At 50.0% G+C, this 18,044-nt stretch overlaps 9 protein-coding genes across 9 annotated transcripts; 4 read left to right on the plus strand and 5 right to left on the minus strand.

Moving 5' to 3' along the window:
* Nucleotides 1-123: 123 nt before the first annotated feature.
* An02g08060 (uncharacterized protein) lies at nt 124-1,581 on the minus strand (the record flags this gene model as incomplete). The annotated part of the gene is made up of 2 exons (XM_001399902.1): nt 124-1,450; nt 1,508-1,581. The coding sequence occupies 2 exons, from the start codon at nt 1,579-1,581 to the stop codon at nt 124-126; spliced, it is 1,401 nt and encodes a 466-aa protein (XP_001399939.1).
* An 898-nt stretch (nt 1,582-2,479) lies between these two features.
* On the plus strand, nt 2,480-4,450 carry An02g08070 (uncharacterized protein; the record flags this gene model as incomplete). Its single annotated transcript, XM_059746437.1, has 1 exon — nt 2,480-4,450. One exon carries the CDS (start codon nt 2,480-2,482, stop codon nt 4,448-4,450), a length of 1,971 nt encoding a protein of 656 aa, XP_059600033.1.
* A 426-nt stretch (nt 4,451-4,876) lies between these two features.
* On the minus strand, nt 4,877-5,551 carry An02g08080 (60S ribosomal protein eL22; the record flags this gene model as incomplete). Its single annotated transcript, XM_001399904.3, has 4 exons — nt 4,877-5,003; nt 5,066-5,262; nt 5,333-5,368; nt 5,537-5,551. The coding sequence occupies 4 exons, from the start codon at nt 5,549-5,551 to the stop codon at nt 4,877-4,879; spliced, it is 375 nt and encodes a 124-aa protein (XP_001399941.1).
* Nucleotides 5,552-6,407: 856 nt separating this feature from the next.
* On the plus strand, nt 6,408-7,129 carry An02g08090 (uncharacterized protein; the record flags this gene model as incomplete). Its single annotated transcript, XM_001399905.1, has 5 exons — nt 6,408-6,488; nt 6,556-6,589; nt 6,651-6,698; nt 6,787-7,029; nt 7,104-7,129. The coding sequence occupies 5 exons, from the start codon at nt 6,408-6,410 to the stop codon at nt 7,127-7,129; spliced, it is 432 nt and encodes a 143-aa protein (XP_001399942.1).
* A 494-nt stretch (nt 7,130-7,623) lies between these two features.
* Nucleotides 7,624-8,829, plus strand: An02g08100 (uncharacterized protein; the record flags this gene model as incomplete). Its single annotated transcript, XM_059746438.1, has 7 exons — nt 7,624-7,689; nt 7,898-7,951; nt 8,002-8,172; nt 8,214-8,319; nt 8,398-8,483; nt 8,551-8,700; nt 8,755-8,829. The coding sequence occupies 7 exons, from the start codon at nt 7,624-7,626 to the stop codon at nt 8,827-8,829; spliced, it is 708 nt and encodes a 235-aa protein (XP_059600034.1).
* A 251-nt stretch (nt 8,830-9,080) lies between these two features.
* On the minus strand, nt 9,081-9,735 carry An02g08110 (uncharacterized protein; the record flags this gene model as incomplete). The annotated part of the gene is made up of 2 exons (XM_001399907.3): nt 9,081-9,607; nt 9,693-9,735. 2 exons carry the CDS (start codon nt 9,733-9,735, stop codon nt 9,081-9,083), a joined length of 570 nt encoding a protein of 189 aa, XP_001399944.3.
* A 1,271-nt stretch (nt 9,736-11,006) lies between these two features.
* On the minus strand, nt 11,007-11,566 carry An02g08120 (hypothetical protein; the record flags this gene model as incomplete). Its single annotated transcript, XM_001399908.3, has 2 exons — nt 11,007-11,298; nt 11,367-11,566. The coding sequence occupies 2 exons, from the start codon at nt 11,564-11,566 to the stop codon at nt 11,007-11,009; spliced, it is 492 nt and encodes a 163-aa protein (XP_001399945.3).
* A 508-nt stretch (nt 11,567-12,074) lies between these two features.
* On the minus strand, nt 12,075-12,960 carry An02g08130 (uncharacterized protein; the record flags this gene model as incomplete). The annotated part of the gene is made up of 5 exons (XM_001399909.3): nt 12,075-12,115; nt 12,166-12,219; nt 12,273-12,344; nt 12,393-12,713; nt 12,774-12,960. 5 exons carry the CDS (start codon nt 12,958-12,960, stop codon nt 12,075-12,077), a joined length of 675 nt encoding a protein of 224 aa, XP_001399946.1.
* Nucleotides 12,961-15,786: 2,826 nt separating this feature from the next.
* On the plus strand, nt 15,787-17,772 carry An02g08140 (uncharacterized protein; the record flags this gene model as incomplete). Its single annotated transcript, XM_059746439.1, has 3 exons — nt 15,787-15,832; nt 15,882-16,479; nt 16,530-17,772. The coding sequence occupies 3 exons, from the start codon at nt 15,787-15,789 to the stop codon at nt 17,770-17,772; spliced, it is 1,887 nt and encodes a 628-aa protein (XP_059600035.1).
* Between the last annotated feature and the right edge of the window lie 272 nt (nt 17,773-18,044).

The following is an 18,044-nucleotide window of genomic DNA, read 5'->3' on the forward strand; positions in this document are numbered from 1 at the left end:
GGTCTTCGTCTAGAGTGCTAGTACGGAGTACAGTGAGGCGATGACTGAAGTGAGTGGGGAAAGTCTATCAAGTGGGTGTTGCATGGGCAGCTGAGGTTCGTGTTTATCGTCTCCGGGCCATTATCAAAGCTCGAAAACTTGGTCAAGCCAGTGCTTGATGACTACCTTGCCCTCTTCGAATCCCGGCTTGGGCATACGGACGATAATCGCGGCGTGGCTGTGTCGGTGATTGTGGATGTAGACCGGGTGCTTTCGGAAGCCCACAGAGTTCAGTGACTCGATGATGTCGAATTGATCCGGCGTCAATGCGAGGGTTGGGAATTCTTGGGTTTCGTGGCCTTCGTGGGCGAGTAGTGGTTCAGAGGCGCCGTCGGGGCTGTCATCGCCCAGGAGTGCACTGCTCTTGCTTTCGCTTGTCCTGGCTCTCCTTGCGGAGGCCATCTGTTTCGTTTCTCCTTTGCTCTCGTCCAGGTAGTCTGGACCTTGGTCGGCGGCTGCGTGCTCGAAAGCCTCTTCTACTGCGTGCTGCACACCTTGGACAACAACGGGGACCCGGTAGCGTCCGAAGACGGTTCCCATGGGTCCCTCTTCGTGCAGACGGATTCGTCGTTGGCTGCGGATGGTTTGAATGGCAGAATTAACGAGGAAGATAGGAAAGCCGATGAATAGGATGGTGGTAAAAAGGAGCTGGAAGGGGGCTTCTGCCAGGTATCTCATGATTTGCTGCTGTGCTTGGGGAACAAGTGAGTGTGATGCTATGCGTTGCTTGTCTGACGGCAGGATATGCCTATCAGAGTCGATCACGACCGGATCATAGCCCTTCACGTAATTGATGCGGACATTGTCCGGGTCATGGAATGGGTCGATCGTCGAGATTGCCGTGGTGTAGTAAATTGTGGACCGGTCGTTGACAACGTTCGCATACACGGTACGGTTCTTGAACTTCTTCAATGCCTTGATGAAGACGCTGTCCGGGTCGGCTAGCACGCTCAACAGCGGCTTGCCTGAGTCGCGAAACGAATCAATCATGAACAGTTGTTTTCCGGATATAGATATAGTGTGAGGCCCCACATTGTTCCAGAGGAAGCCCCAGGCTCCCTTTTGGGGGTTTCGAACGCCCACATGCGGCGATGCAAACGTGGTGAAGTTTACTGGCTCAAGCTTATCGAACCATCCCCGAGAATACAACAGCCCGAGCGCATATCGAGCCACAAGACCTCCAAGCGAGTATCCCACCATGCTCAACTTCTTGATATGATGCCCTGCTGCTGCCAGCTCCTCCAGCGCTTCTTCAACCTCATGTGCCACTCGTTCACCACCGACCTCGATGCCATCGTAGGTAAAGTTGCCGGCGTTTCGCTTCGCCGTAAGAATATGGAGACGGTCTTCGCCGTATCGGCTCCTCAGCGATGAGGTGACATAGTCCAGGTGGGAAGGGTTGCCCCATAGTCTGTCATCATCATATGTCAATTGGTTTCAGCAGCAAATTTGGGGACTGATAGCTAACCCGTGTACAAATACACAGAGGTGGTCGGCATTCCGCGACGTTTCAGTCGGCGGGTGGCCGTTATCGAGCTCCATGGTTGGCTGTAGTTGAGATAGGGTGTGGATTGAAGCTGGTGTCAACGTGCTGCTATGCTATATCGAGTGATTGTAGCCAGTTCATTCAACATCCTCTTTAAATAATCCACTGACTCACGGCCAATTCCTGAGGGTGGAGGCTGAGTATCTTGCTGGCTGCTGTCAGCTTGAACGCCGTTGGCTCCTTACTAAGCCACGATAAGGAAACGTCATCGGATGGATGCCTGATCTGGAGAGGGTCCCCGCCCTGCAGAAGTCGTCACCTATCCATCTGTATAGTTCTTCTATTACAGAGTATTGGTGTTAATGAATAATGCTTGTAGTCAGAGAGCTTGAATCGCCCAAATTGACTGGCGAGGCTGATAGGCCCTCTGGCAGCTGCAGGTGCTTGTTTGCATGGTTTGCATGACAGCATTCCGATCCGCAGCTTCGCTTCAGCTTCGTATCTCGGACCTGGCTTAACTCCAGGAGGACTTCCTCCTTGCCCCATATCAAATTGTCGAGTCTCCTTCCTAGCCGGATAGCATAATATAACTACACCAGACCTGAAGTGGACTCGATCAAAAGGGCACTGCCGTTCGCACAGATCTTTGTCCTCACCACACTGGCTGGCTCATTGCCCATGACAGGCATAATCTCTGGATGAAACAGATGTGCTCAAAGCTCATATAAGACGGCCTAATCAACTTTTCTCAGTGCTGTATCGGATCTGTAACTGATATTGTGGCTGACACCGCAGCTCCAAGCAACTTCTTTCAGTTTGTCTATATGTTTAGTACATGCTGCGAAGCAATGCGAGGCATGAGTGATATCTTTGTATACCTGCTATATACTCATTTCTTTATCTACACCTGACTTCTGTTTCTTTACTGAACAACTTCCTCTCTCTTCTATCACAATGTTTGCACCACTCGGTCTATTCAAGGATATACCTTGTCCTGAAGGGCAAAATTGCTTGCTCTTGACCTGCATCTTCTCTCACCGGGACGTCGCCTCCACATCAGCCTCCCAAGGAGGCCGTCAGAACACTCATATACCAAGAACAGTCAAGAACGAAATAGGAACAACATCAGGCGAAACAGCTGTCGAACCCAAAGCACATGCTCCGGGTGACGAGAAAAAGGCCAAGGCAGTTGGCAAGCCGGCATCTTCGCCCGCTAAAGAGGCACTCAGTCAAGGTTCTGTGTCAAAAGCTCCGTCGAACAAGCCATCCCAATTCAATGGCCAAGCCAACGTCAAGCTTCAGTCCTTATTAAGGGAAGTTACGCCTCCAGCAAAGCCAACGTCTACATCAGCCAAAGCAAGCGCTCCCGGCTCTCGAAAATCTCTCCCACCAAGGCAAGCACCGCGAGAAAGCCTAAACCCTCGGATGCTGACGAAAGCACCCGCGCCCCATGGTGTGCGTCTGGCCATCCTCACCAAGTTGCATGCCGGTATGTCTGCTCTAAATGACAAGTTGGCCAAAGACAAAGAAAGCCAGGACAAATATCTTGTTCTCACGCCGAATGAGCTTATCACAATGGCCTTGGATGAAGAGGAAAAGACCGCCAAAGAGAATCCAAGCATATACTCTAATGTCATCAAGCTCCGTATAGTAAAGCTCTCAAAGATGAGCAAGGAAGAATGGGCCAATGACGTCAAAACCCACCTTAATGAGCGTTATTACAAGATTGCGCCCGGGCCAGAACAGTCAAAACCGAAACCTCTTGACACTGGGCTTAGTGCAAAGGAAGAGATAGCATTGGCGAATAAGCTTGTGACACGTCTGGAAGGTCTCGAGCAGTACGGCTACGTTACAAAACCTCCGACGGACGCTGAAGTGGAAGGTGCCAGGAAAGGTGTTATTGAATCCAAGGGATGGGAAAAGTGCGATCGGTGTGGAGGCAGGTTCCAAGTCTTCCCTGGTCGTCGGGAGGATGGAACCTTGACGACTGGAGGGCAATGCACATATCACCCGGGCAAACCTCTCTATCCGCCCAAGAAGAAGACCGATCACATCACGGGGCACAAAGATGCATACTTCTCGTGCTGCAACGAGTCAGTGGGAACTTCTGCTGGCTGTACCAAGGGCAAGACCCATGTATTCAAGGTATCGGAAACCAAACGACTCGCATCAGTACTCCAGTTTCAGAAAACCCCGGAACAACCAGAGAAGGGGCGACTCCCGCCAGTTTGCTTCGACTGTGAAATGGGTTACACGACACTGGGATTGGAACTGATTCGGTTAACCGCTGTTAGCTGGCCTCAAGGCAAGACGCTCTTGGATATCTTGGTCAGACCCATCGGTGAAGTGTTGGATTTGAATTCCCGGTTTTCTGGTGTTTTCCCAGAGCACTACACGAAAGCCATTCCCTATGGGAGCTCTGGCTCTCAGACGATTTCACAGTTGGAGGACGGGGAAGTGGACTCGCCTCCATTGCAGATTGTCGAGTCGCCTGCTGTAGCCCGGGCGCTTCTATTCGAATGCCTTCAACCAGATACGCCACTCATTGGTCATGCGATCGATAATGACCTCAATGCGTGCCGCATCATTCATCCGACAATCATTGATACTGTGCTCCTCTACCCACATCCCCGGGGCTTACCTCTCCGTATGAGCTTGAAGACTCTATGCCGAAGACACCTAGATCGAGACATCCAAACGGGAGGCAGCAGCGGCCATGACTCAAAGGAAGACTCGATCGCTACGGGTGATCTGGTGAGGGTCAAGGCAGCAGAGACGTGGAAGGTCCTCAAGTCTAAAGGCTGGCGCATACATAACGACCAGCTTGTGCCTCCACCAGGCGCCGATGCGGAAGCTGCAGCAGCACATGGAAGGCTTGGATCGGGAGCGGGTCAAAAGCGGGCAAGCTCGGCGTTGGGAGAGTAACGACACGATTGTCGATGACATAGATTAGTACACTTAGTGATACCCAGTTTACGCGTACTCAAATTGTACAACATCCGACTACGTAATTTACAACGGAACAACATTAGGTTCGAGTGATAGATTGCTCTATTCAATCGTGTATCTACCAGTCATAACGTCATGAGTAGAGGTAGCCATGACAAGCCGGGGCAGCCACGGATTGTCCACCTTTTCAGGAACAGACTTCTCCGAGCCAACCACCAGCCATCGCCAAAGCGGTATAGGAATCCCTCCCTGTAGAGCACATCTATACCCAAACCAGACTTCCAAGTGATAACCCTCAATTCAGATATCGCTCCCATTTATTGGTAACCCCCTGACGCGAGCACACTTGTCATCCGGTCATTTTTGGATTTTTTTGGTTGTTGTCATTCCGGAAGGAGTAATTTACTCCTCATCCTCCTCGCCCTCGTCGTTGACGACGTTGTAGAAGCGGAGCTCGTAGACACCCTTGGAGGTGGAGACGACACGGAGCCAGTCACGGAGCTGCTGCTTCTTGAGGTACTTCTTGGTGCTATTGGAGGAACAATTAGCATCTTGCCAACTTGTATTAAATCAATGGAAGGAGGAACATACAGGTACTTGAGGTAGCGGCCAGAGAAGGGGATGTGAGCAACAACCTCGACCTTGCCGTCACCAGCCTGGGAGATGACGACCTTGTCACCGAGGTTGCCGACACGGCCCTCGACCTTGATGCGGTCGTGGAGGAACTTCTCGAAAGCAGAGAGGTCGAAGATCTTGTCGCTCACGGGCTGAGAAGCGTTGATGACGAACTATAAGATAAACAATTAGTACCCACGAATTTTACTTGCGCCTGCGATTGCGATTGCGATAAGCACATACCTTCTTGGTGACCTTCTGGGCCTTGCGACCACGAGTCTATAGTCCGAAAATAAATGATTAGCCTACTGTTCCATAATGTCGGAACCCCGGGGTTTCTTCCCATGAAAAGTGTATTCTCTCATTTTTCAACGCAGAGAAAACATCTTCATGGACATGGACCCATTCGGGGAGAACAGCAAAGCAGTCTCAAGGAAGGAAACGTACAGCAACGGGGGCCATTGTGACGGATGGGAGGGGGTTTTTTGGAGGATAGAAAGAGGGATTAGCTGGTCGCAAAGAGGTGTATATCCTGCGCCTTGGAGAGAGAAATTGTCGAAGGTCGATGGAGATGCTCGAGTCGGACAAGTGCGTGTCACTAATCCGTTTTGGGTATGTGGATAGGGCTTGCAAAACGCTGATTAGGGCAGCTGCTCGTCATCTGACTGAGTCGCGGGCTGGGCCAATGAGAGCTCTCTTAGTCATGGCGGCAGTTCTCGCTTGTTGTTTACCTCAACGGCACTAGCCGGTGTTCTGCGCACGGGCCACCCACCCAATCCTATATAAACCTCTCGGGGGCCCCGTCCTTTAGAATTTTTTTCTTTTCTTCTCCAGCTCTCTTTGCCTTTTGGCTTAGATCAAGTGTAGTATCTGTTCTTTTCAGTTTAATCTCTGAAAGTGTTCTAAGGAACACAACATTGATTAATCTTATTTTTGCATCCCGTGGCGAGACCTCTGTGCTTGCGCATGTCTTGCTGCACAGTGTCATCGGGCTTACACTACCCCCGATCGACGCGAACACCCTTTTTTCATCAATTTGGTCGGCTTGTCCGACTGGTTGGAGAAGAAAGTCTGATCTAGTAGTAAATACTTCGCATGATGAATGTAGTGCTTGATAGATGTCCGTAGTCAATAAATATGGTTAGAAACCTCATCCGAAACTTCGAGAAATAGCAACGCAGGTTCGGCGTTACCCCCCCATACCCACGTGATTCCTATCAACTACATCACTTGCAAGGGTCAAGAACACCAACGATTTTCTCTCGATAACACCAACTAGAAGTGCTATTCTAGCTCGAACGGGCAATAAGTCGTTACCATGGGTTCCGTCGTTCTGCCACATCTGCGTACGGCCTGGCACGTCGACCAGGCTATCCTTTCCGAGGAGGACAGACTTGTGGTGTGTATACATATCACCAAGTCATGGCTGCGAAGCATATCATATCATACTAACCAAACGTATAAAGGTCATCCGATTCGGTCGCGATCACGATGTCGACTGTACGACGTCACAAATCTCCCTGATCACACTATGGGTGTAAGCTAACGCAGTGAATCGCAGGCATGCGTCAGGACGAAGTCCTTTTCAAGATCGCTGAACGTGTGAAGAGTACGTCAAGAAATCCTTTATCCATTCCTCCTTCCCAAAACGACTTTCTCCGGCAAGAAGAAATTCGCAGTGACTAACCCCCAACCAGACTTCGCCGTAATCTACCTCTGCGACATCGACGAGGTACCCGAGTTCAACACGATGTACGAACTCTTCGACCCAATGACCATCATGTTTTTCTACCGGAATAAGCACATGATGTGCGATTTCGGCACAGGTAACAACAACAAGTTGAACTGGGTGCTTGAAGACAAGCAGGAGATGATCGATATCATCGAGACCATCTACAAGGGTGCGAAGAAGGGACGTGGTCTGGTCGTCAGCCCGAAGGGTAAGTCTATATACTGTCTTGATTGCCTTCTTACAGGCTGGATGGTTTTGGCTGATGCATGATATCTGCTGTAGATTACTCGACGAGGTACCGTTACTGATGGTCCTGGATGTTGTGGGGTTGGTATTACCCGGGTACTTGCTATGATTTATGAATGTGTGGGCTTTCTTAGAGGCTCGTTAGAATTAAGATGAATGTGATGTTCTCAATCACTAGCGACTTTTGCTTGTAATTAGGAGCGCTGTGTGGGGGTGTATCTTGCTTTCGTAGTGACATTGCAGATAAGCTAAAACTGTGAAAGGCGCTACAAAATACTATAGAACGTCAAATTCATCGACATTCTCAGAGCCCATCAGTGAAGCTGAAATACTCATCATTCTAAGTTCTCCTGCACTGAGAAACCCCTCCTCATCTCTAGTAGTCATCCGCAGTGATATAAAATCCAAGCCAAAGCGGCAGAAAACCTGCCCCACAATTTCTCTTTTCAGCTTTGTTTCCCTGACGTAACATTCATCAACTCATCTCTCCCACATCGCGAATCCCATTCAATTATCATCCACCACAACATATCAGATAATAAACAAATAATCCATCATGATCGATCACAACATCTTCGAAGACCTGCAGGCCAAGATTGACGAGGAGGCCGCGGTCCGCGATGTAAGTTGACCCGTGCCCGCGCCAAGCGCAGAGACAAAACCGAAAGCAAAGCGCCGTTGTGTTAACAAGATGTACAGGAGCTTCACGATATTGTGCAGACGCTTGCTAGAAAGGGTACTTACCTACTTACCTATCCCTATATGAATTCTCAGAATTGGGATTATCTCGATTTGAGATTCGTCGACTGACTATTAGGATCGGATTATAGGAAGATCTACCCAGGCTATTCTTTCGCGAGCTCATTCTACTCCCACTGATCAGTGTATGATTGACTCCTCTCTTCATATCCTGATGACTGCTTAGGCGAAACAGCTAATATGGACAGTGAAACCCGTTCTCGATGACGCAACCAAGGAGATCATCGCCCAGAGGGATGAAGTATCTCGGTTGAAGACTGTGGCGGACAAGCACCCGTTTTACAAGTACAATGGGGTGTGGACGCGCGAGTTGCAGAACCTTGTGCGTGCCCCTTCTGTTACTGGGGTTTGTTTATTGCAGACGAGAGCTAATCAGCCAATCAACAGGTCTCGTCGATCGAGCTCTGCGCTTGGCTAGGCGGACTGGAAGAGTACAAGACGAACAGCTCCTCTTCGTTTCTGACGATAGAAGAGGTTGGAAATTTCCTGGGTGGTAGGTTCTCACTTCCTTGTATTCATTAACAGTTTCGAATTGTGTAGTGGATTCGATTCTAATGATGATGATATCTAGTCCCCGTGAATCTCAAAGAACAGGATGCCTTCCATCTCACTATTGAGGAGTATTTGCTTGCGCTGATTTCCATGGTCGAGGAGCTGGTCAGTTTCTCCGTGCCCCATATTGATTTGTTATTGGACTACTATTTGCTGATAGAAGATGTGGCAGGCCCGTCTGGCTGTCAACTCGGTCACTCTGGGTGACTATACCCGGCCGGTGCAAATTGGCAACTTCATCAAGGATTTGTTTGCGGGCTTCCAGTTGCTGAACCTGAAGAATGATATTTTGCGGAAGAGGAGTGATGGAATTAAATACAGTGTAAGTTTCTATCTGTGAGGTTGTAGATTATGGGATGCTAATGCGCTGGTACAGGTTAAGAAGGTGGAGGATGTCGTTTACGATCTCTCTTTGCGCAATTTGATTCCCAAGGGTAGCGCTGCGGCGTAAATTAAACACAGAGACTTAAATTAGCATATGATATGAACATGAAATAACGACACTGTCCAGGGCACGGCAGTTGAAGAGTTTCGTTTCGCAACCCCACTCTCCTAGAGTAATGTAACAACCATTATATAATACTCAGTATATAAAAGACAGCAGCTGCAACAGCAGCTGCATGGTATCATCCCAACCAAACACCCGTTCTCTCACACAGATATAATATAAATATTAATATAGTACTTCCTCCGACACACACACTAAGCCGTCGCCTCCTCAGCCTTGGCCTCCTCCTTCTTCAAAGAAGCCAACGACCCCTCCTTCTTCGCCTTCTCAATCTCCTTCAGAATCGGCTCCTCCAAGGACTCGGGCTTGGTCAAACTAGCCCAGCGACCCACAACCTTTCCATCCGCCGAAATCAAGAACTTCTCAAAGTTCCACTTGATGCGCTTCAGCCCCAACAGACCGGGCTGCTGCTCCTTCATCCATGTCCACACCGGCGCGGCCTTATCGCCATTAACGTCCGACTTGCCCAGCACGGGGAACGTCACTCCGTAGTTGATCTGGCAGAACGACTGGATCTCGTCGTCGGAACCGGGGTCCTGGCTTCCGAACTGGTTGCAGGGGAATCCGATGATGGTGAAGTCTTCCGGGTGCTTGGCTTTGATGTCTTGGTAGAGTTTCTCCAGGCCTTGGAACTGAGGCGTGAAGCCGCATTTGGAGGCGGTGTTGACGACGAGGACGACTTTGCCCTTGAGGTCGATGAGGGGGAAGGGGGAGCCCTTTTCTGTGCGGGTGAGAGGGGTGGTTAGTTGGAAATGAAGTAAAGGGGGTGGCATTTAAACGCAAGTGAAAAAGGGCGAATAACGTACTATCGACAGGCTCAAAGTCGTAGAAGGTCGTTGCGGAAGACATGGTTGATAGTAGTCTTAGTCTTGGGGAATGCGACGATGGAAGTGATGGTGGTGAGTAAATGCGCTGGAGAGGAAAAATGTTCCGATGGCTTGATCGCAGTGATGTCGCAAGGTGATATGGACCAGTAGGAGCAGTAGTTCTGATGAATCGTACTGGTACCAGGGAATGCGCCACTAGATATGTAGTTGACGAAGCGAGTCTCGACCTTGGGGATGATAAATCAGTGAATGGGATGATCGATGACAAACGCATCGGCGGCTAAGAAGAGAGAAAGAGGGGGGCCGGCAGTCAATGATCGTGGTAGGCGCATTACCCAAAGAGGAGCAGCAATGAGGGGGGAAATGGAACCAGATGGATCGGGAACAAGAGATTCCGGATGCCGAACCAGTATCGATGTCATCAACAGCAGAAAACGGACTGAATGATTGCGGGTCGATCGATACGGTTTCGGGCCCAAAAGTGGCTTGGGGGATTTTGCACGTGTAAATCCCGTTACGGCGCCACCGGCGCTTTTGCTGCTTTGGGCTTGGTTGCTTTTATGGCTCTTGTGGTTGGTTGAGGATGTATAGTTATTTTGCATAATGGAATTAATGGGATTGATTAGTGATCAGTGGATGCTGGGATATTTTTGATCAGTGCACTGGTGGCTCATTTAAGTATTCCAAATACTTGAGACTCCAGGTGGATACATTATGTCGTGGTTTCTGGGGATTTAAATTAAGGCATGGTCATCATGCACGGCTATTGGAGCTTAGTGGCATTGCTTCTTTCTATTTGGGACTGGGGCTCCGTATATTCTTCGTATCTATCCGTACCTTGCCAGACTTCATTATGGGAAAACAGGTAGACATTAGTGATCTTTCATTCTAGACCCTCGCATTATACAATCTGACAGACCACTTTCCACGCCATCCACATATGACCCAACCCGCTATACACACTCCTGACTCAATTCACAATTCAAGCTTCATCGCATAACAAGCCCACGCACACATGTACGTTGGTGGTATGCCCCATCCACGGTACGCACATCTCCCATCCACAACCCCCCGGACGCGGCTCGTCTTCACCGCGAGGAACACCCGGTATCCGTGTATTCCGTCCGAACGATCATGACCAGCGGCAAAATACCGATATGGTCTCGATCGACCCAATTATCGGGCACATCTATCCCTCAAGCAATGCCGCTTGTAGCGTGTAGCATAGCATAGCACAGTAAACCTCGCATTTGCTTTTCCAGTTTTCTGTCTGCACTAAAACAGACCCATCATTCATTTATCATCATCCGCATCTAGAACATCCACATCCAATTCTTCCATCACCCCAAGCACAACTGCCAGATTTTCCATGAAGCCATTTACAGAGACACGCAGCATGCGATTCGTAGTCGCGCAGTAGGTCGTCTCCAGCACGGTTTTGGCTTCTTCCTCGGCGGTTTGCTCTTTGGTTGGCGTTGTCAGGGCGAAACTGCGCTTGACGAAGGGGGAGAGCTCGGTGTCGACTTCGAGGGTGCGGAGGGCAGCGGATGCAAGGCGATTGGTGGGGAGAGGGAGGGATATTGTGCTGTCGAGATTTATCGTTGGTTAGTGGTGTTGATGTGCTATGGACAAGGGGAGTTTGACTCTTCTTACAGGGTGTAAGGGAACTCGGTGGGGGTTCCGTTGGATGCCATTATGGTATGTGTATGTAGTTCCTGAGAGTGAAGTATTCCAAGGGGAGTGTAATGCAAGCAGCAAGTCGAATTACTCGTATAAAGAGCGTAACGCTGGTGAGAAAGATTGATATTGAGGCGGGGAAAGAGTGGGATGTGCGATAAGGCATGAGTAAGCATTGTGGCCTCAGGCTACAACAAGTGTATCTGATAGTATGGCCTAGCGACATCGGCCAGCTTGTGATTTCTCGCAAGCTGTATTGCCAAGCATTTCGGTCATTATAGTCTAATTGAGTACTGTAGTTCTGGTGCTGGGTAGCCAAGTTACGCCATTGCTAATATGATATGGAAAGATTGAAGGCAATGAGGTTATCGTCGAGCAGTTTTCTAACCTATTTATCAGGTAACTGTTCACTTTCCTTTATCAAATACTAGGCAGAAAATGAGTGTGACCTCAAGACATTACAATTATTCTGGTATCAAAGTATATATACGGCAGGCGGAACTCTTCCAAGGCTGCTCTCCTAGGCCCAACAATAGAAGATTCGCTCGAATGTACAACAGAAGGAGCCCTCCCACCAAGTCATGACTTCGTTAAGGTTTCCCTGATCGAAGGTTTCCATGACGCATCACTGAACATTGGGTGTTTGTCGTGGGAGAAAGCAAGATTATTTAAACCGGTCATCCTTTACAGAAGGGAAAGGACAGACTGAAGGTTGGCGAGACCACCTAGGCTATTGTCAGCGATGTTCTCTTCAAACCTTTTCGGATCAACTCACCGTTCTGGCTGAGGAGGCCCAGGATGTTCTCAAGGGCGCCGGCGGTCAGGTCACCTTGGAAGGGTCAGTAAGCTTACTTTACTATTCATGCTCAGAATGTCACTTACCGCTCTGGATCTTGGCGACAAGAGTCTCGGAAAGACCAGAAAGGTCGGTGATGTCGCGCTTCAGGTTGACGTCTGGTATACCGTTAGTTATTGTACATGAATCTAGGTATCTATACATACCAGCAGAGACAACGCCGCTGGCTGCTCCCTTGACAGTGCCGACGGCTCCGCCAGCCACGTTGACGACAGGGGAGGCGACAGAGTTGACAGCAGCACCAGCTGTCTTGACAACGGGCGAAGCAACACCTTCGACGGTGTTGACGGCTCCATCAACGACGTGTCCAACAGTGTTAACAGCACCGCCGGTAACACCCCCAACGGTGCCAGCGGCATCACCGGCGATTCCGACCACAGGTGTAGCAACGCCACCGACAGTGCCAGTAAGGTCACGCTTGTTGGAGGGAAGCAGCTGGGTCAGCTTGCCTTCAATGGTGGAAAGTTCTACATATCTTTATATCAGTGGGTCTCCCTAGCAGAGGTTCACGGTCATAGGTAGCATACCGTCTTTCAGACCAGTGAGGTCGGTGCTAGCGCAGCCAACAAGACCACCGACAACATTGTCGACTTTCCCGAGAACGCCAGTCAGCTGGCTAAGCGTAGACTGAACGGTAGTATCTACAACTGGGATAGCAGCGGCAGAGACAGTGCCAGCGAGGGCAAGAGAAGCAGCAATTCCAGTGAACTTCATTGTGATGTGTTGGATATTTGATAAGAGGATAAAGAAAGTTAATGAGTGTATTGTAGTTGCAAGAAAGGAGTGATTGAGGGCTTGAGTTTTAAGAGAACGACTGACACTGAGCGAAGTGCTTGAAGAGAGAAAGGATAGCAGCAGGTCGGACACTCCATTAAATACACAACGCTGGAAGAAATTTCGTGTGCTGAGCTTCGATTCAGGGGAAGCTGGCAATGAAGCTGACTTCCATATCCATGAATCGGGCACCTTAGGAGCTCGCACAAATGAGGATCGACATCGCGATCCAATGACACCACTCCGTCGTTTCAGATGGGATGGTAGAGCGTCATTCATCCGATGAGCTTAATCCAAGCCCGCAAGTTATTAAGAATATAGCAGGCAAATGATGCCAGCCTGCTCTGACCAGAAGGGTTTGTAGAATACAGAACCATTTCTATTCATGCTATGTTCAAATCACAGGCGGTGTCTGTTAGTAGATGCATATTATGGTACTGAAAAGCGTTGGGTGATTGTTCGTTTCTCACATCGTAGTATGCCATGACCAAATTTCAGGCATAAATCGATAGTGCTTGATGTGGGCGGGTATATATTGGCCTCTGTTCCTTTCTCCTACCTTGGGATAGGGATTCAATAGTGAAATCTTAAAAGGTACTCCACTCCGAATGCGATTGCCGATGATGGTCAAGACTGTCGCTTTGGCAGCAATGCGGAGGTTAATGTCTGTATCTCATTAAACCTCCGTGGGTGTGGTGGGGCTCGCCCAGGAACCCCGCGGAACCTTATCCTGTATATTCCTGTTCTGGTCAACATGGTGATCATTGAACCAGACGTTTCAAAGGCTCATAGTCAGCTGTTAGCTCAGTGAAGTAATCAATTCTCCCGTTCTAGTTGAAGAAAGCGTTTTAGTTGAAGGGAAGCGTTCAATAGGAGCAATAATGAATGAGCAGGTTACTACTAATCGCGTAGTCCTATATCGCGTAATCCTATTTAGACTCATCAGGCAAAAAGGGGCATGAACCCAGCGTCGCGCTGAATGTTACCTTCAACAATGGCAAGGTGATGGTGTGGCAAGTGATTTAGGTTCACAAAAAAGCCAGCCGCTGTCTGCTTGCCAGCTTTGCCAGGCAGTACCTCCATCCCTGTCGATCCGATCCACCCACTACATTTTCGAGAACCGTTGTTGGGCAGGGCGATCAGCATGACGATAAGGCGCAGATTCCAACCACAATCGGATTGTTAACCACTCATACGCTAACCGGGTATAGCCTCCCCACTAAATATCATTTTTGAGACGGCCATGCAATACATCATTCGTGTTCGCGGTAGCTCAATCACCCCGTCATCGGCCGAGATTCAGACGAAAGTATCATTCAGAAAGCACCTCCGGTACCTGCCTTTCGTCTATTACCGAGCGAATTTATCAGTAGTAATCGTGTGCCCAGGTGGATTAAGTACTTCAGTAGCTCTGTTAGATAGTTACTAGTCAGGCACAGGACTTAGCCTGGCTTGGCTTTAAGCTGCCTAATGAGTGACGTCAGACTCTAGGAGATTTAGATTGTCAAAGTCCACACCAGTGTCTTTATTTTGTTGCGATGGGCTGATATGGGAAGAGTATGTGCGTAGTGGTAAGGGTACTAGCAGTCTGCGCCAAGTGAGGCGTTGGTGTGGAAGGATCAACAGGTAACCTGAACTCAAAAGGGTGAGCGGGAACTGCAGCGTTCCAGAACTGTTTGTGGTTCATCGTCCCCTAATTTCCGTGCATGCTCTGGGAAGGAATAGTAGTAGCTGCTGTATTCATATATGTAGCCTGATTTGTCTATCAATTACATTCATAATGCTGCGCGACTGTTGATTGTTCGTTGTTAGCACCATCAGGATGCAACGTCGAATACATGTGGTCCGTTATATATATCGAGATATATCGAGACAAATAACTTCAGGCAGGTGAAGTAAATCCTGGCTTTGGTTGCGGCAATGAACACAACCAGGAATGACAGAGAAAAGGTTATGTGAGGGCTAGCTGAAGAAGAAGTCCGGACTGTGAGACCATACTGATGAGGGGATCAAGTTGATGCGACAACCATCCTGACACCCACAACAATGGCCGCAAAACAAACAAATGTCACGGGGCGGTCACATGGACGGGTGTGCAGTTGTTTGTGGCTGGTGAGGGATGGCTGCGGCGCCCGTTTGTTTGGTCTGTTTGCCTGTGGGGAGGCAAGAAGGACTGACTAAGGTGACAGTCCCGTGACGGCCAGGGACATCACCCGGAGCTACGGCGGCCTGAGGCATTATACGTTGTCCTGTCAACGGCGGCCGCTAAGCCGGATCAGGGGAATCACAACATAACAGCAGCCACTGAGCGTGCATCGCAGTTGCCCCCCAAAGCAGACTCATCGGCCTCGAGCCTATCTTCTTCTCGTGCGGCCAACTTTTCCCTCACTTCCTCTCCTCTCTCTTCCCCTCACGCTCCGCACTGTCGGTCTCCAGCCTCTACCGCTCCCTGTCCGGGCTCGTGTATATCTTCCTCCTCCTCCCCTGGACTTCCTCGTGCTATCCTTACCCTATCGGCACCCGTGTCTTATTTGCATCGCCGTTTGTTTAGGAGCGCCAACAGATCAGATCATGAGCCTTTAGTTCAGAACTGTTATTTTGTTTATTTCTCTATCCATTGACAGAGCTCCCTCTACTCCTTTCAATTGCAGCATTGCATCTCTTGACAGGTTCATCTTGTCAAGTCTTTCCTTTCTTCTATTCCTCTGACTACACCTTGCCCCCATTAGCGACTATTGTTTTGGTTGTCGCATCACCACAGTCAAGATGGCTACCAACAGTGGATATGGGCAAGTGATTGAATATATTCAAGGTTCGTTAGCTTCCTTTCATTGCGAACGAGCATATCGGAGTCACTACAGCTGGAAATTCCGTCGCTAGTGGAAGTGATTCTCTGCAGCTTGCTAACCGTTCGGGCAAAACAGATCGTCTCTACCTCGCCTCCTACGATAACCCTCCTGATGCACGAACACCGTTTCCTTATCCCCTCGAGCAGCCGAGGTCACCGTCCAAGCGCTCTGCGAGGGCTCAGCCTAGCACTCCTAGCAAGAAGCGCAGCCCTGTCTATTTCACAGTAGATGATGTCTTGCTGTACAACTCCTTCCATGCGGATTTCGGCCCTCTACACATTGGTCACTTGTATCGTTTTGCGGTCCAGTTCCACGAGATCCTCGGGGAGCCTGAGAACCGTGACCGTGCAGTGGTATTCTACTCGAAGACGGATGCACGAAGCCGTGCCAATGCGGCCTGCCTGGTTGCCTGCTACATGGTCCTCATCCAGGCCTGGCCTCCGCACCTGGCTCTAGCACCTATCGCGCAAGCCGATCCTCCATACATGCCCTTCCGTGATGCTGGATATAGTCAGGCGGATTTCATCCTAAACATCCAGGATGTCGTCTATGGTGTGTGGAAGGCTAAGGAGCAGTCGCTTTGTAGCCTCAGGGACTTTAGTCTTGAAGAGTATGTATGACCCCAGTGGCTCTCATTGACTTTGCTGACAACAATGTCAGGTATGAGAAGTTTGAGCGTGTTGACATGGGTGATTTCAACTGGATCACCCCGCAGTTCCTCGCTTTCGCTTCGCCGCAGCACCAACCGATTGCGCCAATCCCTCAAAACACGCCCGAGTTTGCGGCGCTTCCATCGACCGTCTCCGAAGTCCTTTCTTCGAAGCTACCTCTTCCTTTCAAAAATGTCCTGGCGCACTTCTCATCCCGCAACATTGGTCTTGTTGTCAGACTGAACTCCGAATTGTACTCCCCCTCGTACTTCACGGCTCTGGGTATCACCCATGTGGATATGATCTTCGAAGACGGAACCTGCCCTCCCCTGCCACTTGTCCGTCGTTTTATCAAGATGGCACACGAGACGATCAGTAAGAAGAAGGGCATTGCTGTTCACTGCAAGGCCGGCCTGGGACGGACTGGCTGCTTGATCGGCGCATACCTGATCTACAGATACGGGTTCACCGCCAACGAGATTATTGCTTTTATGAGATTCATGCGGCCAGGCATGGTGGTCGGTCCTCAGCAGCACTGGCTACACCTCAACCAGGGTTCTTTCCGCGAGTGGTGGTACGAAGATTCGATGAAGGAGAAGCTGGCTCAGATGCAGGCTGCTCCCATCACTCCTGGACGGCCAACTACCAGACAGCGGGCCAATGGACCTGTCGCCACCCCGCCGAACAACGGCCACTCAAAGCGTGCTGCACTTGGCGAGATCGACCATAACGAAGGTGCTGGAACCCAGGCGGAAGAGTACCTTCCCGCACCCACTCCTGGACAGCCCCGCAAATCACATAGAAAAGATTCTCGCCATCACCCCTATGCCCGTACCACATCTGGAAGCTTGGTTGTGGACAAGGATGGCAATAAGAATGGCGAACAGACCAGCCACAGACACCACCGTCTCAGCAACGACAGCAGTGAGAGTGAAGAGGAGATTCAATTGCGTATGTTGGCGAAGCGTTCCTCGAGATCCCCTGTCGCATCTCCTAGTCAGCGGTCTGTCAGTTACTCGGCTACGGTAACTGCTAGCTACACCCTGAACGACGACGATCGAGAGAATTGGGGCGATGCTGCCGCTTATGCAGCACCGAAGACTCCTGTGAGCACCAAGAGTGGCAGTGGAGCGATTGCAGTAACAAAGGTTCGGACGAGCCCCAGGCGTGCCACAGACAGCAGGAGTGAGACGAAGGTCCGGAAGGCTAGCGGCCGCGTTGGTAGCGCCGGGAGTCCCACGCGGGTGAAATAAACGCCTCACCGGCGCAGGTATACTTCTTTTCTTCTCCGCGCTCTTGAGCCTTTTCAGATATCCTTTTCTTCGCATTTCTACTTTCTGCCTATTGTTGCTGCCGGGGTATAATATGTGCATAGTCCCGAGCATTTTCTCTTCTTTGCTACCTGCGCTTTGACTTCTACACTTTCTTTTTTTTTTTTGGCAATTCTCCGGTGCGGTTGTGGGTGTTGGGTTCGGGTGCAAAATCCATGGGTCTGGGTGTGCGTGTTTACGGCGTCTGGTTACAC

Source organism: Aspergillus niger (assembly GCF_000002855.4).
Source record: "Aspergillus niger supercontig An02".
Classification (NCBI taxonomy): Eukaryota; Fungi; Ascomycota; class Eurotiomycetes; order Eurotiales; family Aspergillaceae; genus Aspergillus; species Aspergillus niger.